At 46.2% G+C, this 25082-nt stretch overlaps 1 protein-coding gene across 3 annotated transcripts in view; it reads left to right on the plus strand.

The window, feature by feature from the left end:
• RHEB (Ras homolog, mTORC1 binding) overlaps window positions 1–25082 on the plus strand; it is a 56171-nt gene that overhangs the window by 4864 nt on the left and 26225 nt on the right. Inside the window, exons 1-2 of one of the 3 annotated variants that reach the window (XM_019499119.2) lie at window positions 12319–12445; window positions 17867–17938. In XM_019499119.2, coding sequence (XP_019354664.2) covers window positions 12334–12445; window positions 17867–17938 — 184 coding nt within the window. In that variant the 5' untranslated portion in view covers window positions 12319–12333. Of the gene's footprint in view, window positions 1–12318; window positions 12446–14073; window positions 14099–17866; window positions 17939–25082 lie in introns of those variants that run through there. The other 2 variants (XM_019499130.2, XM_014609050.3) reach the window with 2 other exon arrangements.

Below are 25082 nucleotides of genomic sequence, written 5' to 3' on the forward strand. Positions count from 1 at the left end.
TGTGCTATATGCCTTCCACTGCTGCATTGCATAGCTGGATGCCCACCCTTCCCCCTCCTTCCCCATCACCCATCCCCTATCCCACTGCACCACATATCTGGATGCCTATGCTCACCTTAAGCTTTTTGCCCATGGGCTCCCCCAGCACTGTGGGTTGCGCCAGGTGGCACCATCCCACTACCTGGGTTAGGGAAGAGGAAGCCAGAGGAAGAAGGGCCCCAGAGAAACAGCAGCCAGAACAGTGATTGGGGAGGGGTGGATGTCCAGGGGTTGCGATTTACCCCTTTGTGCTGCCATTTGGAGAGCTCCGATATAGATAACGACATTTCCCATACTCCTGGAATAAAAACATTCAGGTCTCTTGCCTAAAAATCCAAGACATAATAGCAATTAAATTTCCTCCTATAACAGCCCAAATAAGAGTTGACATGGAGGGTTTTTCGAATTTTTGGGAGGACTTGGCAGTTCTCTACTGTGCATTAGAGAACCGAGTTTTTCATTGCTCTTAATGTCTGCACTGTCTGTATGTCTCACCAGGAAGCAACATAGTAAGGCAGGGGTCAGTAACCTATGGCACACCTGCCGAGGGTGGTGCATGGCATGGTTTTTATTGGCATGCCGACTGCTTCCCGCCCCAAGGGGCGGGAAGAGTCATGCCTAGATGGAGCAGCACGTGGCTGCCTGGGAACAGTCTTGCACTGCTGCTGACCCATGCCGCTGACCCCAGCCAGGTAAGAGCCCCTGGCTCCAACCCTAGCCTGGCACCACCACCGGCCCTGGGCTAGGGGCCGTTGGTGCCCTGATGGCCCCTGGCCCAGCCCCGCGCTGTTGGCCACTGCAGATTCCAGCCCGCTGCCAGCACCAGGATGGAACTGGGGCTGTGGACCTGCACGGGCCCTGGCTCCATCCTGGCGCTGCAAACGGCCCCGGCCACATGCTGCCGGCGGGCCTGGTCCCAGCTGCCACCACTGGTGTGGCCGCCCACCCCAGCCTAGTGCTTCCACTGGGCCGGGGCTGTCGGCAGCACTGGGATGAGGCCGGGGCCTGGGCCCATTCCGGCGCTGCCGGCGGGCCCAGCCACGTGCTGCCAGTACTGCTGCTACCGCCTGCCCCAGCTCCGCCCAGTGCTGCTGCTGGGCTGGGGCCATCAGCAGCAAGGGGATGGGGCCAGGGCCGTGGACCTGCCCCAGCCCCATCCTGGCACTGCCAGTGGCTGTGGGCCGAGCCCCAGCCAGCACCACTGTCTCCCCCTGCCTCAGTCTAGCACTGCTGCTGGGCTGGGGCTGTTGGCAGTGCTGGGGTGGGGACGGGGCCTGCACAGGTCCCAGCCTCATCCTGGCACTGCTGACGGCCCCAGCACCAGCCACACGCTGCCAGCAGGCCCGGCCCCAGCCCTCACCACTGCTGCTGCCGGCCCCAGCCCAGTACTGCTGCCGGGCGGGAGCCATCAGCAGCATGGGGATGGAGATGGGGCTGTGGACCTGCCTGGCCCCAGGCCTGCGCTGCCTCTGGGCCCACGGCCCCATCCCGGCCCCAGCCCTGCTTGGGCCCAGGCCTGGGCTTTATCCCCATCCCAGTGCCACCAATGGCCTCAACCTGCTATGTGCTTCTGCTCCTGCTATGTGTGTCCTGCTTGTACTCCTCCGCCCCCATTTTAGTTTTCTGATATTCCGGCACTCTGGCACTTTTCAAAGTAGATGTTGTGGTTTTTTCGGCACTCCAGCCAAAAAATGTTGCCTAGCCCTGTAGTAAGGCGTGTGGAAGTAATAATGTACTGGGCAAAAGCTGGTTATTTTTGTCTTAAAACGAGTGTAAAACATAGCATTTAGCGTGATGGAAGCACCGAACAAAGCATTGGTATTAGAGGTGGACCAGTATATTGGTTGCATATCAAATCGGCACTTATAAAAGGAAAATTAACATTATTAGCAATCAGCTTTTTTTTGGCTGGTGCAGCTGATAATATCACTGATAACTGCTGCATTCTTGTGCAGTTGTAACGTGCACGCAGCCAGGAATGCAACCCGGCAACTTTGAGAGCAGTATCTGGCCGGTAAGTCAGTGGGAAGGATTGGGGGGGGGGGAGGACAGATTGGGGCCCCCATGGTGAGGGAGGGAGTGGGTCAGGGGCTGGGGCAGGTGCTGCTCAGTCAGGGTGGTGAGTGGGGCGGAGCTGCAGGCAGCTTGTCCAGAGTGGGGGGAACGACAGCCCCTGCCATTATATGCACCCCCGGGGGAGGCATGGGGGCATGTCTCCCAGATTTGTGTGCAGGGAAGGGGCAGGCTGTGGGCTCAGGCTAGGAGCTGTGACAGCTGGGCTGGGGTGCGCTCTGAGTGGGTGGGGGTGGAGCAGGTGGTGGCAGCGTTTGGGAGGGGGGGCTACAGGGAATTTTGGGGTGGCTGTAGCCCACCCCACAGCCCCACTCCCAGCACTGCCATCACCTTGCCCCCACCCGCCCTGAGCACAGCTCTGGCCTAGCCCCCCTGATGGGAAGTGGCTGGCACAGCCCCTGGCCCTGAGCCTGCAGTGGGCAACCTGCCCTCACCCTGCACACAAATTCAGGGGGCACATGATCCTCATGCCTTCCCCAGGGGTGCATGCAGTGGCAGAGGTTGCTCCCCCATACTACCTGGATGGGCCACCCGTGGCTTGGTCCTGCTCCTGCTGGGGTTGCATTCACCGTCCTGGCTGGGCAACACCTGCCCCACTCATTCCCTCACTGTGAGGGCCTCAGTCTGCCCCCCTCTTCCCCCCCTTCTCCCCACAAGCTTAACAGGCAGGGAGCTGCTCTCCCAAGACACCAGGTTGCATTCCTGTAAATCTGCTATTGGATCAGTATCGGCCGATTATGGCTGGTTAATAATTGGCCATCGTTATTGGCCAAAAACTCTATCGGTGCGCTCCCAATTGATATGTAGTGACTTTAGAGAGTTAATTGGTGTATGGTGTACCATACCGTTGTGCTTGTGAAAGCAGTATAGATATGGCTAAGGTTCTTGGGCAAATCTCAGTTCCTCCATTTAAAACCAAGGCGAAAACTTACCCAAATTCTTACCCAGTTTCTGCTGCAGAGTGAATCCTAATCTCTGCAATACTTAGATTCAGGTTTGAGACGCATTGCTTTCTTAGAGACTTCATTTATCACTGGAAACACTTTCATCAAATCACTGGAACATCCCAAAAGTACAGGGGCCAACCCACTGTGTGTACTGGTATTCAAAATCTGTCTGCCTCTCTACTTTGACTGCATGTGGAAGGAAGTGACTTAAGAGCAAAGTGGCTTTTTGACGAGTTCCTATGAAACCTAGAACTGGAAATCTTGCAGAACAGCACCAGCAGCAGTATTTTGCTCACTGCTGTTGAGGACTCCTGTCAAACAGCATCCAACCAGTCGGCTTTCTGTGGTTTAATTTATATTTGTTGAAGGTACCAAAACTTGAAAGCCAAACTGCTGTTGTTCTTTTGCCTGTTACATTGAGGCTGTGGACACACGTAACATTTGAAGTGCTCCAAAAAGGGAGTGTCTATACATTTATGCTGTCTTTAGTACCACAAAAATGGTATATTTGGTGTACCTGCAGTGGCAGAGGGGGCTGTATAGTGGCATCAGCCAAAGTAGCCCTCTGCCATGCTCTGATGCCCCAATAGCTGATGCAGCCCCTTCTCTCACCACAAGCAGTTAGAAGCTGCCATATACTATGTAGTGATACAAATGAATGTGTGTCTATAACCTATTCCAGTCATAGTTGAAGTGTTGTACTGAGATATGAACCGTTTGTGTCATTCTGTAGCCTCCATAGCAATCAGCCTTTTTTGGAATAAAAGAGCATAGATGAATTTGGCTATTAACCACTAACACTATTTAGCAATATTTGCATGGTAATGTAGTGAGGCGCATCTGGTTAGTTGCAACAGCTTCTTGTCCTGCGTTATGAAAATACTATTCAGATATCAGATGTCATAAAAACGTATTTGTCTGGGCTCTTGAAGCAGCTGTGATAAACAATGGAAAGTTGGTTAGTTGCACAAAAGTAAACTAGCAAAACCCTTTACATTGGTTTGCATTGCTTCAAAAGGAATAGATTTTACCTTGAGGCTTGATCCTGCTATTTGAGGAGACCTGTGTGTCCTGTCTGAGCATGAAAGCTATTCCAAAATAAAGTAGGATTTGAATTTAAACAGAAACATGCATTTTTAATTAACTCCTGTAAACAAACTGCATGTCTTGGAAAACTAATGGCTATGCTTGCTTTGAGTTAACACTTGTGGAAATGCATCTTTTTTAAAATGAATAAGCTTCCTTCATCTTGTCATTTGGCATTCAAATAGGACTTAGATGACTGAGCCCTTTAATTTTTATTCAGAATATCTTTCTTATAAGGACCAGGAAAAAAAGTAGTTGCATTTCTTTATCAAATTGGTCTTACGCTCGTGTCTTGCATTTAAGCAAAGAGCTGCCAAACCAGTGTAGTTCTTCTGGGCAAATAAACTCTCCATCCACTCCAGCTTTCAAGTGGGTATGACTCTCGACTAAGTAGGCACTAATGTGGGTACATTCTTGTAAAAGCATGATTTGAAGGACTTGATGAAACAATGTCAAGCAATCTTAACATGCCTCCTGGTCTTCAAACTCCTTTCTTTCTGAATAGAAGTTTCTTAAACCCTGCCATCCACATACTTTATGCAGCCTGTGAAGGGAGACAGGATAGAGGGAAAGTGAGGAACCATTAATTGTAATGATTCACCTGTAATGGAAGCAAACTTGCTATAAGATAGAGGAAGATGGAATTGTAGGAAAGTAGGGTTAGAAGGGACCTTACAAAGTCATTTAGTCCAGGACCCTGCTCAAGGCATGATCAGGCCTGACTAAACTATCTCAATCAAATGTCTGTTCAACCTGCTCTTGAAATTTCCAAGGATGGAAATTCCACAGTTTTTCTAGATAGCTTGTTCAAGTATTTGACCATCCTCCTTGTCAGGAAGCTCTTCCTAATCTCCAACCTAAATTTTTCCATGTTGTAGGCTCAGGCTATTGCTCCTAGTCCTGTTCTGTACAGCTACAGAGAAAAGCCCATTTCTATCTTCTCTGTAATAGCTCTTCAGGTATTTGAAGACTTGTCAAATCCCCCTCTGTCTTCTCTTCTGCAGACTAAATAATTCTAGTTCTTTTAGGTTTTCCTCATAAGTCTTTCCTCCCAGGCCCATAATTATTTTTGTTGCTCTGCACTGGATTCTTTCCAATCTGTCCACATCCTTCTTGAAGTGTGGGGCCCAAAACTGGACACAGTACTCTAGGTGAGGCCTTACCACTGTGGAATAGAGCAGAATTATTTCCCTTGATCTGCAAGTGACACTGCTATTACTTGATGTAAACTAGTAAATCTTGATTGATGTGATTTGCCCCTTGACAGGTGCCCTGCCCCCTGGTTGCCATCTTGGGACCAGAAATCACGGTCCCTCCCCTTACCCTCGGAAGTACTCCTTTTAGGAAGAGGGGTTTGCCATCTTGGAACTGGAAAAAAACCAAATCATACATTAAAAATCAAACATCTATTGTAACATATATTTTAAAAATATTTTAGTACTCATTTATGTGCATTTGCATAGTGTATATAGAGGAGAGAGAGAAGTTGTTGCTGCTGCGCGCGCCACCCCTCCCCCCTTGCTCTTTACTGGAAGCAGCAGTGCATTTCTTTGACATGGCTCCGCAGCGTCTATATAGATCAGGTGCTTCAGCATGGCTTTTTGGTGCTTTTAGCTAAAGCTGATTCAATCAGCTATTAGATAAAAGCGCCAAAAAAGCCCAACTGAAGCTACCTGATCTATATATATGTTGGGCATGCTGGGTCCACGTAACATGATGCCTCTTCTGGGCATGTGCTGGACTGGGCGCAGGAGCATATGGAATTTACAGTGCAGGGTTTTTTGGTTTTTTGTAATGTCTGCAAGCAACCCTAGCGCGTATTTAGTTTCTTTAATGTACTGCTATTACTAACCATCTGCAAAGTGTTTTCTCGTCTCCCATTCCTGTTTCCACTCCTGTGTGATTTGTTGACCTCAGCAGACCTGAAGGATCTTAACTTCATGCTCTTCTTAACAGTTCTGTGCTCTGCAGATGGATCAGGAAATGTTTAGAAACACAGGTGAGCTTAGAGCTCTCCTCCGTCTTGTTTCTGGTATTATCAATCCTTCCCTCCCCTGTTGAAAATACTGCTGGCCTCAGAATCACACCTGCTCCTCTGGCATTCCAGTACATTCATTAACCGGCGCAGCAGTGTGCTACTGAATACGATTTAGTTTCACTTGGCTGCTCCTGCTAGAACCATTAGACAGATGCTATGTGCATGAGTAAAGTAGAACTGAAAAGACATAAATTATGCCCTTAAACCTGCATAGTAAATATCAAAGGCCCCTTGACCCCAGCCCATAACGAATGCTATTAAAAAGTACTCGTGCAACAATAGATTTAATGAAGGTGCAAATAAATATAACAAGTGACTAAGTACAATATGACTACAGGTCCGACACTGGGCTAGTGACCACCAGCCTTGTTAAGAAGAACTTAACTCTAAAAATAACCAGTGTAGCAATTTCCAGGCAATCACAAGTTGGAGGCCAAGAATGTGCAAGGAATGTTCATCTAGAAATAAAAACTGGAATACCACTTGGATGACGCTAAGAGCCATCAGCTGAAGAAAAATTGTTTTTAGGGCTTGGTTTGACACTATTTTGTAATGACTTTCAATTAAAAGTCACAAAATGGCAAGTACCACTAAGGGTGTCTTTTATGTCAAAGTTGCGTGCTTTCAGTACAGAAGAAAGGTTGCGATCATCTTTATTCTGGCATTTTATTTACTGTCTGAAACCCTAGACTGGGGGGGTGGGTGAGGGAGGGAATATTTGTACTTTACAGCTGTTAGGCAAAAAGCATCTGACATATGCCTCTAAGAAAGTTACAAAAGCAGTACAAAGCTCAAATTCTTTCGATTTTGATCTCATCAAAAATCTAACAGAAGGAAATACTAATCTCCATGTTTAAATGTGGTCCGATTTGCTGTATTAATCTTTAAAATGTTTTTAACCTTAAATAAATGCTAAATAAGGTATCTGTTTTGCCATGTAGACTGTGGAAACTCTGTTGACAACCTTAAAAATTTTGATTTTGTCCCCACTAGAAGGAGGTTAGATCTGGAGATCAAGGTAAATACCTGGAAAATGCTTGTCTAGGTGATGCTTGAGAATGCTTGGTCCAGGTGAATTGAACCAGGCATATTCCATTTTTTGGTGAAGTTCAGCATCTTCAATCTTTTGACAGTGGCAGAAGGTTCAGGGAAACAACTGCGTATTTGATTACATAGCACTGGAGTTTCACTTCTGAAAATCAGTGTTGAGGTCAAAGTTTAATTGGGAGTATCATTGGCTTTGCAAAGCCTACAGGCTAGTGCATGGTTGCTCGAGGCCTGTACTCGTATTTTGTAGTCCAGCTCTTTCCCTGTTCCAGAGACCTTGACATGGCCTGGTGTGAAGAGGGCAGTTGAAAAGTTTTTAGTAAAGGTGTTTTTTTGGGAGTTCTTGCTCCCAGGGCCTAAACAATGTTTGGGAGCTCAGAAATAAATCTGAGGCTGCCAGAAGGGGGGGAATCTCTTCTCGCTTCTTCCTCTTCAGTCTTGGCCTCCTAGAGATCCTCTGGCTTGCAGTAGTAAGGTGTCTTTGAGTAACAGGAGGGGAGGGAAGGGAAACCGTAGTATGTTAACTTAAACACTGCAGATTTGACATGCTCTTGAACTTACTTGATTTGACATACTCTTGCTCTTATCAAGACCCTGCATCACAGACAGACTTGGAGAAGATCTAGCAGTTTCAATCATACAGACCTGTACTAGGAAAATTGTTGCTGAGAAAGGTAGTAAGAGAAGAACTTAATAAATCTGAACGATTGGCCTGTGCTTCAAAGGGGCCACTTTGCAGCTCAGCTGGAGCACTACTGCAGTCCTTTGCAGCTGTTTGTGGCTGTGGCTACCTCTGGTTATTTCGCAAAACCTCACCTTTGCAAGGAGGTATAAGGACCCCAACTGTGGGAAGTATCTGGGTTCTAGTGTGGTTTCGTGCAGAGCTGAGCTGCTGTTCACCTTGCCACTTAGTTCTTATCCCTCCCACAAAAGCTGTGTCCAAAGCCCTAAGGCATTTGGGATGTACAAGGACCATATATGGGCTTGGCAAACCTCTGAAGGCTGGTGTTCTCTCTTAATGAAATTCAGTTCTCACCTGGTTGGTATGCATCATAGTTGTGCAAGAGCATGATTACATCTGACTAACTGTAGGAGTGACTACTACAAGTCTTTTGTCTCAGTATATCAAGTGAGGTTTTTCACTGCAGACCTTGTAAGGAGGGAAGTTCATCACATTTTTCTTCCTCCTGATATTGCGTTACAACTGTTATAAGGAAACTGATTCAAACTTGAGGGTGTTTGTATCTTTGATAAGGAGTAGAGCTGTGGGGAAATGTTGCCCCCCACATGTGCACACATTCCCAAGACTGTTGCCCCCCCATCTGGGAAAGGCAAAGGGGAAGTTGCTACTGAACTCTTCTGTGATCAGTTGGAAGGAGCCTGGCAGCATACAAGCATTCATTACATGCAGGCCCCAACTATCAACCTGGATGATATTTCTCCTGGAGTGAGGAATTGAACAAACACTTGTACACACCTAATTTCTATGGGGAGAGCAGCAATTCTCCCAGTAGAAATGTCAGGCATGTACATGGCCCTAGTCGGTCCTACATGGTACATGTAACAATGTAATATTTTTCTCAGTAGCCTAATGGGAGTTGTTAACAGTACAGTTGCATAGCATTGAAGCCCTTCAGCACCTTGTGGAGAATCTCTTGGCGCTTCCAAAATGCCATCCTATGATTGCCCTCGCTATTCGCTGGTTCAGCATTCGTGGTTTCAGATATTCACGAATGCTGAACCCTCATTTTAAATACACTCTGCGCTTTTGCCACTGCTGCCGCCACTCCTGCCACCGCCGCCATGCTCCCGCCATCACCAGCACAGCCAAACGCCATCCTATGATTTCCCTTTGTCATTTATGGGTTTGGCATTCACAGTTCCAAATACTTGTGAATGCCAAACCCATATCTTAAATATACTTAAGGGAGCTCCTCTGGAGCTCTGCGCTTGCTGCCACTGTGCTCCCACTGTTGCCAGCGCAGCCATGCCCTCCCCCCCCTCCCCCCCAGCTGCCGGGGCACTGCTTTCATAAACACAGACAGCATTCATGAACACAGTGCCTTATTCGCGGATTTCGCCGTTCGTGGGGGATACGAGAACGTATCCCTTGCGAATGGCGAGGGTCTCCTGTACTAGCTAGGGAACAAGGGTTTAACTAATGCAGGGTTGTGTTGGTTCTACCTAACCACATGCTCTGAGATGATCCCTCATCACTTCCCTTGTTGAAGAGTTGGTGTCTTCAGTTGTAAAATATTATTCTTCAGACTGGAGTAGAGAAATCATTGGTTAAATGTACACTCATACAGCAAACTAGCTATGTGAGTCATGATTTAATTGTCTGAAGTCCAATCAGTTGTGCTGAAATGGCTTTATGGATGACTTTATGGAATATAATTCAGTTTCCGCAAGGTACAGTGCTTAGGATGCTGCTTAGCATCCTGGGGTGCCTTGATCCTTTCAAGGGTGATGCACAAGATTAGCATTGTTGTTAGGTATGCAGACATGGTTCATGTGATAAACCCAGAGATTTCCAAAAGGAATCCCTTGTATTAAACCCATTCTGACCTTTTGTCATCTTCATGAGTTCTTTGCAACAGAAGAATTGTCCTTTTTTTCTGTTGTAAAAAAACAAGTGAAAGGTAAGAGCTGGCATCTTCAGAGAGGGGTGCCTTGGGTCTAAAAAAGTAGGCAACCTCTTTAACTCCTAAGCCAGTGGTACTCAAAAGTAGATGCTAACAACTGCAAATAGGCGTTCCATGTTTAAATGTTAAATTTTTTGAAATCCATCCACAGTTCTATCATAGTGGAGATTTGTAGCTGTTCTCATAGATATACCTCTACCGGTTTGAAATTGAACGGAGTAGCAGGAATAGTCCAATTCATATTCTTCTTCTTCCTGAAGGCTAGCTGCTTTATTTTGTCTCCCTTTTTTTTAGGCAATAGTCTGAGTTAGCCTGAGGAAGGGTACCGTGATCCTTGGAAAGTATAGGTGTACCAATACGTCGGTCTGATATCATATTGGTACCAGTATGAAGAAAACTGGCTGTATCAGATATTGGCTCAATAGGGCTGATAATTTGGCTGATAAATACCCGTGCTGTGCGCAGTTGCAGTGCAGGGCTCGGGCAGCGAGGAGCACAGCTGGCAGCATGGAGAGCTGCCTCCAGCTGGTAACTCTGGTGTAGTGGAAGGGGAGGGAAAAGGGGGCCAGGGGGGCAAATGAGTACACCCTGTGGTGAGGGAGGGGGCAAGTGCTGCCCAGGTGGGGGTTGGGGCTGGAGTGACAGCTTATGGGGGGGAGGGGAAGCGGTTCCCACTGCTTCTTGCAGTGTGGGAGGGCACAGGGCAGGGGTGTACCCCCCCAGATGTGCATGGGGCAGGGTGGGGCAGGCTGCAGCCAGGGCTTTTCTTGGCGGGGGCTGGGTTTGGAGCAGGCACCAATGGTGCTGGGAGGATGCTGCATCTACCCCACGTTTTGCAGCAGCTCCACTGCCAGCTGTCTGGGGCAGCCCCGGTTCAATGCCCTGCCTCCACCCACAAGCTGGGGCTGCGCTGGGCAGCTGACAGCAACGGCACTGGGAGCAGAGCAGCGGCGAAATTTGGGGTGGATGCAGCATCCTTCCAGCATCATTAGTCCCTGCTCTGAGCCCAGGACCTGCTGAGAAGAGCCCCACACAGCCCTGGCTGCAGCCCAACCTGCCATGTGCAGGTCGGGCTGCACTCCCCTCTCCCCCTCCCCCATGCCTTCCTGGGGTGCAAGCAGCAGCAAGAGCCACCTCCCGCCGCGCGCGCCCCCTCCTCCGCCATGAGCCGCAGCTTCGCGCTTCCCCCCAACCCTGCCTGGGCAGTGCCTGCCCTGTCCCTGCCCCCTCCCTCACCATGGGGGGGGGGTGTTGTGCCCTCCCCCCTTCCCTTCCACCACACCGGACTTACCAGCTGGAGGCAGCTGTATTGGAAATCAGATTGGTATTGGCCAATATGCCTCCTTAAATATCAGCTGTTGGTATTGGCCTCGAAAATCTCTATCAATGCACTCCTACTGAAAAGTAGGCCTGTGTCAGTAGGGAAGTATTTGATTTGGATTCGACCGATTTGGAGGACAGCGATTTGATTTGGAAATTTGGATCAGTGTCCTGAATGAATTCAGCTGAATCAGCTTTGGAAGATTTGGTGCTGATCTGAAGAAATTCGGTGATTCAGTTCTGCCGAGGAGAGGCCATGGGGGCTTCTCTCGCTGCTCCTTGGCTGTGCCTGCCTCTGCCCTTGTGGGGGGAGCCGTGGGTCCTATGCCCTGCTGCTGCTTGCCCGGCCGGCGTGGGAAGGGCATGATGCAGGCACGGTTCGCTCCAGGTGGCAGCAGGGCATAGTCCCCGCTCCCAATGCTGCTGCGCCCACATCAGTGCTGGGAGTGGGGGCTCTGCCCTGCTGCAGCTTGCCAGCTGGCACAGGAAGAGGGTGCAGCAATGCTAGGAGCAAGGGCTGTGCCCTGCTGCTGCTTGTCCCCTTATGTCTGGAGTGAGCTGTGGCCCCCCCCCACCTCGGCCCCCCAGCCTCCCTTCCCGAGTAACACGCCCCTCTGCCACGGCTGGGCCGCTTGTCCCAGCCCCAATCCCTCCCTCCCCCCACATCCCTTCCCTTCCCACCCTCCCAACCCCAACAGATTTACCAGCTGGAGGCAGCTGTCAGCTAGCTGCCTGTTGCGTCTATGGCTGAATCGGCCAAATCTCTTCCGAATCGATTTGGAGTTTTTACTCGATCTCCTGATTCAATTCGGTTTCGGAGATTCGGTCCCTGTATTGGGCCGAATCTCCTCTGAATCGAATCAGCTACCGAAGCTTCACACAGCCCTGCTGAAAAGCTTGTCTTTGTCTTTCCAACTATGTAGTTAGTCCAATAAAAACTACCACACAGAAGATTCTTGCCTTACCTTGAACAAGACAGTTATCCACTACACAAATTGTGGGTGAAGCTTAGTGTTACTCCCATCAGTAGCCAGTCAGAATCTCAATGACAGTTAGAGGTACACCGATATATTGGTCCCATGTTGTATTATCACTGATTTAAGAAAAATTGACATCAGCAATCAGCTTTTTTTGGCTGATGTGGTTGATTAATGTTGCAGATAAATGCCCTGTCCATGTGTGCAGCTGCAGCTCAGCATGCCAGGCAGCCAGGAGCACAGCCTGGCAGTGTGGACAACAGCATTCGCCTGGTAAGTATTGGCCAAATCAGCCATTGGTATTGGCCCAAAATATTTCTATTGGTGCACCCCTGATGATACAGGCAGTCCTCGACTTACAACGTTTTGAGCTACGTTTATAAATTGACACCCTGTTTCAACTTTATGACGTCAGTTTCGACTTTACAACACTTGATCCAATGCAACGCCATGCCAGCAAACAAGTTCGCTGCATTGCCCATCTCCCTGGAGAACATCTCTCCAAACTTCCTTGGACACTTTCTTTAAGGAAGCAGGCAAGACTCCAGAAAACCCTACAGCCAAGACTCGAGAAGACTCCAGCCAAGAACCCTTCAAAAAGTCCAACCAAGAGCTCTTCAAAAAGTCCAGCAAAGTCACCTCAAAGAAGTCCTTCCAAATCAATATGATTGCTATTTACAATATAAATACATTAATGTAGCTGTATTACTCATCTATAATTGATGGAGTACAAAATGTTTGGGTATTTTTGGTGAAAATAGGGTATTGGGCCTTGGTTCAGGAACCAATCCCCCATTTATAACATTGTTTCTTATGAGAAAATTGGTTCTGAGTTACAGCGTTTCGACTTAAGACACAGTTTTCAGGAACCAATCGTGTCATAAGTCTGAGGACTGCCTGTAATTAGAGGAATTTAAGAGTTACTAATTGGGGTTCATGCATTAAGTGTCCTTCCAGTCCCGCAAAGTATTCCTAGTACCTCATTGGTACTGTCTTTGTTGGTTGGACCAGTGACATTCTCACTGGAGTTTATCTGAGAGACCTAGGAGAACTCAACAGAAGTACAGAAACAAAGCTGTTGTCTCTGTTCGTTAACAAGACTCGGTATCCTAATCCTAGGAAGAATGCAGTCTAAACACCTGGAGAAAATCTTGTCAGTAAAGAGTTCAAGCTAACTCTGTAAAGCAGTAATATTCTTGGAGCCTCAAGCCTTCCTTAACAGGGACTGAAGCCTTTGAAAAAAGGGTGCCAGATGTAATGACCTAGGAGCCACTTACGAGAGTCCTGGCTGTGTGTAAATATATTGTGGTCCATGGTGGCACGCAAGTACAAAACTGTAGAATTTGCCTGTGGAGCATTAGGAGGACTTGCCAGGGGTTTTTTTTGTTCTTGAGAGCACTGAGCAGTAGTCTGCTGTTGCTGGGCTTGTCCCACTTTGCAAGGCTTTGGGAGAACTTGGGGAATACGTTCAAAGAACCAAATGTGTTGTTTCCCTTTCCCTTTGCAGTTCTTAGGGAACGGAGAGTAGTACTGCAGCATCTCCTAGTCCTGGAGAAAGTTTTAACCTAACTATTTTGTACATGGTATTTCTTTACTAAATGGTCATACTAACAGTACAGAATGTTGTGAGCAAAATTTTTAGTTTGGTGGGGGGGGGGGGAAGGGGGAGGTCTGGTGTGTTTTTAACACAAAACTGAATGTTCTTTCTGTCCTCCCACTTTTGTAAAAGCTCTTTTGGCTGGAAAAATAGCCAAATCTTGTTACAGATCCCTTTTATCTGATCAGTGTCATTTATGACTTCCTACACTTGAATAATTTTCGGTTCTAAAACCGCTTGTGTTTTTATCAGCCTACACTTCGGTGGCATGGAGCCTGGAAACATGAATCTTGAATGACTTCAAGAGTACTACTTCAGCATGCTACTTGGTAAAGCAGTAGAGTGGTCTGCTTTATATGGCGTTGGACATTTCAAGTGCTGTCTCCAAATATACGGTGTAACCTAGGAAGTACTGCATTTGGGCAACTGATCTGAAACCTCTTCAAAATTCTCAGATGTACCCAATTCAGTTCTGCCTTTATTTGGGGAGAACACCAGCAGAGTGTGTGAGATCACTTTTAAGTGGTTACCCAAGTACTCTTGTATACAGAGATCATGACATGCAAAATCTCTGAGCTCTTGATCTGTAACTTGACTTGAAATGCACTTGAGATATGACTCTCTCCTAAAGGTAGTCTCTGTATGTCAAAGCTTGGCTTGTGCAAACTGCAGTGACTTACTGGAAGTAATGAGTATGGCTGAATTTGTACATAGGAAGCTTACGGAGGCTACAGTTGTTCATCTCTAGGAAGGTCATGCAGTGGCATACCATTTTGGAGCTGATATTCTTACACACCCATTCCCCCCTAGTTGGCTATAGCCTCTCTCTTTCTACCACTATCAAAACCTACTTTCTTAATCACTGGGGTTTTTTATGAGATATCTGCCTGTCAAGTATTGGTTGACAATGTGTGTAGATGAGCTACAAGGTAAAGGGGATGGGAACTTGCTACGTTAACTACTCTTGGCAGCTCTCTTGGCGTCAAAGCTAAGATACTGCAATTTACTTTTCACCTGCTGTGGGGAAACTGTGTACAAATGAACAGTTACTAAAGAGCAGCTGGTGGGCAGAAAATCCCTGTGCCCTTTACCTTGCAGTGTGTTGTTCAATGATGTAACACAAGCTTTCAGCTTCTGGTTCAAAAGGGTACCTGCCAGCTTCTTTCACAATCTTTCCCATGCCGTGTGTTTAATGGGGCACGTGGTAAATGTGGTCTAGTGCAAGAGCCCCATGGACTGTGGAGTTCCATCAGCAGGGTGAAAAACTTGGGCTGTACTTTATTTGTCTTCTGAAGGTAAATTTGAGACAACCTATAGAAACTGGCACTTACACAGCAAAAGTAAAATTGTAGTATGGCCTATCCGCTGTCCTGGGATAGACAAAATTTTGAGGGTTTAACTCCCTCCCCCAGCCCCACATGTCAACTGATTCTTTTGCAAGACTCAAATGATTCATAAGGTTAGTGTCACTAAATTTGTTAAATTCTTGAATCTTCTATAATTGCTTTCACTGTTGGGTGCTAATGCATGTGATATACACAGTTAATCTGCTTTACCCTGATGTCAAAGCTTTAGTTTCCAGTCCAGTTAGTTTTTGATTGTTGGTTGGAGGAGTTCCTGCAAAACCAACAAAAGTTACAAAGGAGCACAAAAGGCCTAATTATAGTCCCAGAAATAGCAAACAGCCCCTTAACTGTCTTGTAGGATTATGTTATATTGTATTGGTAAATACTGCAGAACACAGGATTTGCTGCAGTAGAAATGGTGTTAACTTCCATGGCACTACTAAATAAATGTCTTGTTCCCCATGCTTAATAAAACTGTTTAGGCAAGGGTGCATAATGTCTTTGTTTCCACCTTCATGTAGTCTGCAACCAGATGCCCAGCTTGCTCAAATACTGCCTCTTATAGCACATGGCATCACTCAAATATGACCTTTGTGACGCTGCATTAATAGAGTTGAGGGAGTAGGAGCGGCTGTGCCTATTGCAAGAGGCTTTTATCAAGTCACTGTACAAGTGTTCTTTTTTCAGTTATATGGTTTTTTAACCGCTCAGAAAGGCACTTTATTGTGATTCATGGTTAATAAGGAAAACTTTGATATTTCAAGAATCCTGCCTCATGAGCCATGATGAATAGTTCCGATAGATATCCCCTCCCCTTGCAGTCAGATGGTTTAACTGTTCATTCCAACTGTTTCAGTAGCTGTAAATGAATTGGGCAAAACGTGGACTTCAATTTGTTAGAGCAGTTGTCAGCATAGGGGTGAAATCAGAAAATCTTCAGTGAGCAAAGGCCAGAGTCATGGTGTGAATGCTCTAAAACTTAGAGTAACTCAACGTAAGGGAGATAATAGCAGCATAGCAAATAACTGTGGCCTCAGAGTTTTGGAGTAGCATTCTCTGCCGGTTACAAATACAGTCTCCTGAATACTTGACTCCTTTGGCAGCTTTACAGGGCACAAGGAGTGACAGAGCTAGACATGGCTTGTACAGCACACCACATGGCTAACTATAGCAACTAACAGTTCAGCCTTATTTGGCACACTTATTGTCATGTGTACCCAACCATGTTACTCTGTACAGCAGATCGGCTTCCCAATTTTTGTGTAAGCAGCTAGCAGAGCAGGATGTCTAGCTCTTCATTCAGTAAGATGTAGACAGGATGCCCTGCCTCAGATGCTGCTTTGTATTCTTGTCCTCGTAGTGCTTTTATCTTCCTGCAAAGGTACTATGGCATAGCAGCCTTTACCCTTTTTTTTAGACTGTTGCGGCCCAAGCACTGTTGAGTTAGGTTGGGTTGGGTTATAGGCAGGGATCCTGGTTTTCTTTGATTTAAGAAAAATCCCCAATTTTCAGTTGGAAAAAAAAAGAAAGGAACACCATATCCACAGTTTTTTGCTGTAAATGAAATGCCACTAATATAGATATAGTGGTGTTTCATTTTAATCACAGAAAAAAAGTGGATTTGGATTTACTTTTTTTTTTTTTTAACTGAAACTTGGGATTTTTTTTTTATTTTTATTTTTTTTTTTTGATCAGAGAAAACCAGGATCCCCAGTGATAGGGAAGCATATAAGCACAATGTCATAAAAATTGCTGTGGTGATGCAACCAGAGCTAACTTGTAACAGCGTTTTTTAGCCCTCTTAAGCCATAAGTAAGTTGTAACGTAGATGGCCTTAGTCTTTCACTGTTCTGAGAGGTCTTAGTAGTTCACATTTATAGCATGACTTCAAGGTGGCTGAATTAGACAGGCACCTTTTCCAGCAGCTAGCTAAGAGTGTAATCTTGCACAGCTGTAAGGACTCGTTTAACTCCTGAGGCTTTCAAACCTTTGATAAATCCCAGTGCAAATGGTAGGACGTTCTCAAGCAGGGATTCTGGAATGCAAGTTCCCATTAGAATCCAGACTCGGCTTTCAGAGCAATTTATTTTTATCCCCTTGTGATAAATGGAGGGTTAAACTCTATTTAGTTGAGAGGTATTAAGAGAGCTTTACATTTTTCATACAGTGACCCTATTCCTTAAACTGTCTGGCTATGCTAAATCAGTCTAGCTCAATAATATAATGTTCAGTCACCATTTTGTACTCTGCAAGTAATGGAAATTCTGAGTCCTGGGTGAACAACCTGACCTCAATCCTGAGATTACAGTGATTTTTTTTCTTCTAGTTTATAAGTGTTGCTGGTATACTTATTCCCTTCCCTATTTATGTAAATATTTTAGCATTTTCTTAATGTTTGTCCTTATAACTAAATGAAAAAGTATGACTTGGGGAGTTCTGGATCATAATGCATGTTAGTCTACAGCAGTTGGAAAGACACAGCAGTAAACTGGAGTGGGGAGTTTGGTTGCCAAAGAAATTCAGAATCCCCATTGAATGTTACTGTCTGGTTTTCCCACTTTCAGTGAACAGGTAACTGAAATACTTCTAGCAGAGGGCCATTTTCCAAGTATAGCCAGGATATATGTGAGCTTGTACAAAGCTTTTGATACCTGTCAAAAGAGTAAGAGTATGAAGTGAAACCACAATTTATAGACTAGATGTATATTGTGCCATTTAACTGAAGACTTTTTTTATTTGCTTTTTTTCTAGGAAAATCTTCCTTGACTATTCAGTTCGTGGAAGGCCAGTTTGTTGATTCATATGATCCAACCATTGAAAACAGTAAGTAATTTTAAACTGCTTTCCAGGGAATTCTCTGAATGAAAACTCATCCTTTTTTGTATAATCTTAAAAGGGATTTCATGCAAATTGTTCATCCCTGTGAAGAATTTCATTAATCCCAATAACATTAAAGCTCACAACTTCAATGTGAACAAGAGTTATCCTATGAAGTCTTCACATAGCAGATAATATTGCAATTTGTAATTGCAAAGAGGACAAAATTTACTTTGGGCAGGAAAGCTATTCAATATGAGGACTTAAAGTATATCCTAGTGGTTGTCTCATATATACAAATGTTCATATTAATTATCTTAGTATTAACAATAAGACCATCAGTCTAATACAGATAAACTATCCAGGGACTTTTATATTTTAAATAAAGGTATGCAAACTCTGTGAAAAAGCTTCCAGAAAACTTAAATCTCTCAATTGAATAAGTATCAAGTAAGTTTGCACTTATTACTTCCTCTACAGGAGCCCATCTAATTCTAAGAAAAATATTTAGTTAAACTGCAGGTAGTAATAGCTTAATTATTTTTCAGATTCAAGTAATAACATTTCCAGCAGTTTCATTGATGCTTACCAGAACTATCTGTTGTAGCTCTTCAAATCCATCCTTGTATTTCTGTTCTATTACAACATTAAGTGAATCCATAATTTCATAGTTGGTAGGTTCGGAAGGGACCTGAGCAGATCATCAAGTCCGACCCCCTGCCATGGCAGGAAAAAGTACTGGGGTTAAACGACTCCAGCAAGGTGTTCATCTAACTTCCTCTTAAAGACCCCAAGGTTAGGAGCCAGCACCACTTCGCTTGGAAGTTGGTTCCAGGTCCTAGCTGCCCTGACAGTGACGTAGCACCTCCTGATGTCTAGCCTGAATCTACCCCCTGCCAGCTTGTGACCGTTATTTCTAGTCACTCCTGGTAGTGCTCGGGGGAACAGGGACTTCCCTCAATGCCTGCTGGTCTCCCCTGACTAGTTTGTAAATGGCCACTAGATCCCCCCCCTCAGCCTTCTCTTGTGGAGGCTGAACAGGTTCAGGTCCCGTAGCCTCTCCTTGTAGGGCCTGCCCTGCTGCCCCCTGATCATGCGGGTGGCCCTCCTCTGAACCCTCTCAATGCTGTCCATAACCCTCCTGAAGTGTGGCGCCCAGAACTGGACGCAGTACTCTAACTGCGGCCTGACCAATGCCGCATGGATGGGGAGGATCACCTCCTTGGATCTGCTTGAGATGCATCTGTGGATGCATGACAAGGTGTGGTTGGCCTTCCTGACCACGTCCCCACACTGTCGGCCCATGTTCGTTTTGGCATCAATAATGACTCCAAGATCTTTTTCTGCCTCTGCACTGACAAGAAGGGAGTTCCCCAGCCTGTAGGTATGCTGCTGGTTCTTCCTCCCCAGGTGCAGCACCTTGCACTTGTCAGTGTTGAAACCCATCCTGGTCTCATCTGCCCACCCCTGTAACCTGTCTAGGTCCAACTGCAGCCTATTCTTCCCTTCTAGCGTGCTTGTATCCCCCCACATCTTAGTGTCATCAGCAAATTTGAATAGGGTGCTTTTTACCCCCTTGTCCAAGTCACTGATGAAGATGTTGAACAGTACAGGTCCGAGGAGCAAGCCCTGGGGGACCCCACTGCCCTTATCCCTCCAGGATGAAAATGACTCATTCCACCACTACTCTCTGGGTGCAGCCCTCCAGCCAGTTAGCGACCCATTTGACTGTGTAGGTGTCGACGCCACAGTCCCCTAGCTTTTTAATGAGAATGGGGTGAGAGACAGTGTTGAAGGCCTTCCTGAAGTCCAGAAAGACTATGTCCACTGCTACCCCTGTGTCTAAGGATTTTGTGACCTGGTCATAGAAGGCCACCAGGTTGGTCTGACAGGACCTGCCTCTAATGAACCCATGTTGGTTGCCCCTAAGCATAACCTCCAAAATCCAAAAAACCCTGAATGTTTTATATACTACATGCATAGTATTAAGAATTTAAGATTATTTAAAGATGCAAGCACAAAAATAACAGTTTGTTTCCTATTGGTTAGAATGAGTATTTTGATAAACTGCAAATAAAGGAAGAATCAAAGATACTATATCACGTTTATAGTCTCTTAGATCTTTAGATCAATCTGGGGAGACCTCACTGAGTTTCTTTCCTTTAGTTTTGGTTCATGCAGATTCATTATACGTCTTGGCCAGGCTTGATCAGGCAATGTGAGAGGCAAAACTGTCAGCTGTCATGTGGCTTTGCTGATAGCAGACAGTGACCACTACCAGTGCCCTCAAGGCCCCAGACAGTATTTCCATTTTTCTCTCATAAAGCTAAGAGCTTTGAGCAGGACACTTCTGTGTGATTCCTAGAGTCAGACAAGTCACTTGCCCCTGTAATGGGGAGGATTTCTCCTATTTGCATCTCTTGTATAAACATTGGTGAATTTAAACTAAGGTTTTTGATCAGGCTGTGATTCTCATTTAAGGTGCCATGGCACCCTGGGATGACTTGAGATCCTCTCAAAGGCGCCACAGAGTACTCAACCATGTTATCATGTTTGTACACCTAAGTGCTTCACATGATAAAGCCAGAGTTTTCATATGCGAATCCACCGTGTTTAAAAACATTCTGTCCCGTTGTGGTCTTTTTTGAGTTCTTTGCAGCAGTAGAATTGCTCTGTTATCTTTCTGTAGTGAAAAGACAAGGGAAAGTGAAAAGCTGGCATTTTTAAGGGGGGGCCTCCATTCTAAAAAGGTTTAGAACCACCTGGACTAGTATCTGAAATTTTTGTCCTAAGTTTTGATTTTCTTGCACCATTTGTACTTGTATAACTGTCTGGGTTTTGCAAATTTGTTTACTCTTTCAGTATTCTTTTCACTTTTTCTGTTTGCAAAATCCTTCTGTAACATTTAACTACATGAGGGGTGGGAAATTAATTCAGCTAAAGGGTCACTTAATGAGTTTTGGGGGGCCTGTTGAGTGGGCAGGCAGCAGCATCAGCTGTGGGCGCAGCCAGCAGGTTCGGGAGCCCTGAAGCAGAACCTCCCAGCTGTGTTGCAGCTGACGCTGCCACCTGTCCGGTGCGGGAGAAGCTCCTCCCTGGGTCCTCAGCTGTTGCTGCTAGCTTGGGCGGGAGTTTTCACTGCACTAGGAAGATGGCAATGTTAGCGCGCAGCTGATGCTGTTGCCTGCCCACTGCAGTGGAAGCCTTACTCGGGTCCACAGCTGATGCCGCAGTGTCAAGGGCTGATGCTGCTGGGTGGAAGCAGTCCTAGCCACCGGGCTCCATGTGGCGGCCAGAGTTGCCACCTGCCTGCGGGCCAGATCCAGTGAGTTGGCGGCCTCCTACCCACAGGCTGGATTGAATCTTTTGGGCTGAATCTGGCTCGCAGGATGTATTTTGCCTGTCTCTGAACTACATATTTGTAGTACTGTCCAAGAACACAAGACACTGGGAAATGTAAAAACAGTTCTGTGCGTGTGTTATCATGCATCTCCCCTCACTTGCCCCTTCCTCCCTTTGCTCCATCTTCATTCTAGCAGAACCTATGACATAATTTCAGGTCTGCAGTAAACAATATTATCTAAGAGAATAAGTGGGCTAGGTTCCTCCTTCACTACTAAAACTTCAAAACCTTTGACCAGGATTTCTACTGTCATGTCACACAAATAAATGGAAAATGCAAGCCAACAAAGGGGAATGTTGCTGGATGTGGTTTTATTGGTCCCTAAAGATTTAGTTACATTCATTTCTTTACTCTCTTATCACATATGTTAAATGCAGTGCACTGTTCTTGAACTGCCAGGGCTTCAGCATAAGTCAGCCCTACTAGATCATGAAACTTGGTAGGCCTTCCTGCCAAAGCCATGTAGCTTATCACTTGTTTTTATTCATACTTTTAAACTGTTTAACTGCTAAATTGTCAGTCACTTGTGACAGCTTGTTAACTGTTAGTAAAAGCCTCTACATTAAGCTCACACCCCATGTTCTAATTCACCCCCACTAGTTTGTTTTTTAATGTAAAACCCTTTTAGTTCATGAAAGGAAGACTTCCATTGATGCATAGGAAGTTGCAAACCTTATCAAAGGTCTTGTTAACTCAAGGATTCGGGTTGTAGCTGTATTGGTCTACAGGCAGTAGGAATCAGAACTCATGGCAGAGATGATATCTTTTATTAGACCAACTAGATATTGCTCAAAGCTGCCTCAATACAAGAGAAATCCCTTGTCCAGGAGAACATTCCATCACTCCATGCTTCTGTGAAATATGAAATATCATAAGAAGAAGGAAACATAATTCAACATGCTGCTCAACACTAGAGGTGCACCAATGCATCGTTCTGCTGTCAGATCGGCACGGATATAAAGAAAATTGACTATATCAGAAATAGGCTTTTTTTGCCTGATGTGGATGAAAATGTGGCCGATTAAATGTCCCGTGCATGTGCGCAGCTGCAGTGTATGCAGGGTCAGGAGCGCAGCCTGGCAGCTTGGAGAGCTGTGTCCAGATGATAAGTCTGCTATAGGGGAAGGGACGTGGCAGTGGGGCAGATCAAAGCGCCCACAATGAGGGAGGGAATGGGGCTGGGGCAGGCTCTGCCCAGATGGGGTCGGCCAGGGTGCAGGATGGAGCCGTGGGTTGTCCGGGCGGGTGTGTGTGGGGGGGGGGGCAGGGTGGCTCCCACCGCTGTGTGCACCCAGGAGGGCATGGGGGGGGGGGCAGGCACGTGCCCCTGGATCTGCACAGGGTGGGGCAGGCTGCCGCTGCAGGCTGGGATCGGTGCTGGGCTCTTCCCAGCAGGGACTGGGCTGGGCTCGAGCCAGGTGGTGGCAGCCTTGGGAGTGGCATTGGGGGAGGCCTACAGTAAATGTTGGGGTGGCTGCAGCCCCCCCACTCCACCGTAGGCTCGTTCCCAGCACTGCTGCCGCCCAGCCCACACCAAGAAAAGCCCGGTGCAGCCCCGGCAGCTGACCTGCCCCATGCAGATCCAGGACCACGTGGCAACAAGCCTGTGTGCCGCAGCCGCCCCCCCGCCGTGCGCGCACCCCTCCCCCCCCACTCCCCCCCCTCCTCTGGTGTGCACAGCAGCAGAAGCCCCTGTCTCACTCCCTCACTGCAGGCGCCTCCCTTCCCCCACCCCTTCCACCACAGCATACTTACCAGCTGGACACTGCTCTTCAAGCTGCCAGGCTGCATATCGGAAATCGGATTGGTATCAGCCGATATGCCTCCTTAAAAATCAGTTATCAGTATTGGCCCCAAAAATTTCTATCGGTACACCCCTACTTGACTCCAGACAACATCGAGGTAAATAAACTGTTCCAACTTTTATCTGAGCCTAATTTGCACAAAATGAACTAGTCCAGCCAAGAGATCTTGCAACACTTTCAGCTCTCCTGTAAAATATGGATGGGTCGTTGGTTTCAGAAGGGACCTTTGTTTTGCTGCCTTTTCAGAATAGTGTAGTAAGAGTTACCTTTAGGGATGTGCAGAAGGCAAGGAGAGAAGGTCTGAAGGAAGATGAGAACCCCAGGAATGGGTTTGGAAGGTAATACCCTGCAGAAACTTTAGTTAATAATAATCAGTTGATAAGCTTGTGGGAATAACTTTCCTTTTCTTAACTGTCCATTTTAAGGATAATTGTCATCCTAAACCAGTTTTCTTGTGCAAACCTAATGGTCACTCCTGTGATACAAGAATCATCTTAAGGTCTCTTGAGAGCAGGGCAATTTGCTTTGAGCCAGGTTGGCTTGAGGTAAGTGACCACATCAAACAGCATGAGCTTTGTCTATATTAGGTTAGCAGTTGTGGGGTGCTGGTGTAGTAACCTGACTTGTTAATTTGAGCTTCGTTAATACTGGAGCCCCAGCCCCCTAGAGGCCCACTTAACTCGAGTTCTTACTGTCACTTAAGCTAAGGATCTGTATGCTCAGCAGTTGGGCTGGGGTAATATTCACTTCAGTTCAAGCTAATACTGCAGTGATGACAAGGCTACAGACAGTAGCAGCCAGAAAAGGCTTACAGATGCAGAAACTTGATCCGTTTCATTTTTCTCTGACCAGGCCAGAGGAGCGGAGCACTAATGCAAAAGCCTCACGGATATCTACCAACAGTTCCCATACTAAGACTTGTGACCCCAGCTGTTGAAAAAGTTAAATGGGGTCCAGGTTGCACAGAAACAGAGCTACTAGAGCTGGGTTCTAACTTAGTGTGGTGGCTAGTTTGGTCAAAAAACAGCCAGAATCTAGGTTTCAGCCCTCTCCCAAAACTGGGAACTGTTTTCTCTGAACCTTCTTTCTCTTGCTCATGAGTGTACTTGAAAGCAACACCTGTCTGTGACATCCAATTTGATTTAAAGCGGGAAGACTGAATGCCCCAAATCCGCTTTTACAGATGGACTAGAGAAGGTGAAAGTCTGCTTCACTGTAGCTGCAGCTTTTTTCCCCCCATGTTCAGGACATTACAAGAGCACTGCTCAAAATGAGTTTGAGCAGGAAGTGTAACAGATGAGTGCTGAGCTGTTTGGCTGATGTAGGTTGTTCTTGTCTTACCAGCTTTATAGCACTGTCTTCTCCAAGCCTCCTGCTCCTATTACTTGGTAACTCCTCCAGTGTGTGTGTGGTTCCCTTCTTCTAGTCTGACACTGTTCACTTCTAGTACTGAGGAAAATGTCTTTGATTTTAATATAGTCTGGTTTTCTAGAACAGTCTGAAAGATTTACCATCTGTTTCATCCCCTTCAGATAATTATGTAAAAGCACATATGGAGGCTAGTGTTAATTTTCCAAGCTATTTAACTGCACAGTGCTATGATATGGTAGGGAAAAAATGCTTAGTGGGCTGGGTTTTGGTCCTCTTGAATACTCATATGGTTGCCTGTCCAAACAAGCTTGCTCTTGGGTTTTTCCTTTATCTTTTTGCATTCTGTTCTTGCTTCATTTGAAAATATAATTGTTGTGTTCCTTGGACTCTTATTCTAAAAAAGGTAGATGACATGTTGGGGTGACATCAGATCATTACACAGAAACCCCCAGCTTTCAGGTGTGCTGATAGATGCAGAACTTGCTGTACTTTGTAGTGAGGGCTGCATGTGAATATATACTGTTTGCAATCTCCAGCTACTGAAGTAGCATTAAACTATGTATTCAGAGGG

This window comes from Alligator mississippiensis, chromosome 5, assembly GCF_030867095.1.
Source record: "Alligator mississippiensis isolate rAllMis1 chromosome 5, rAllMis1, whole genome shotgun sequence".
In the NCBI taxonomy this organism is placed as follows: Eukaryota; Metazoa; Chordata; order Crocodylia; family Alligatoridae; genus Alligator; species Alligator mississippiensis.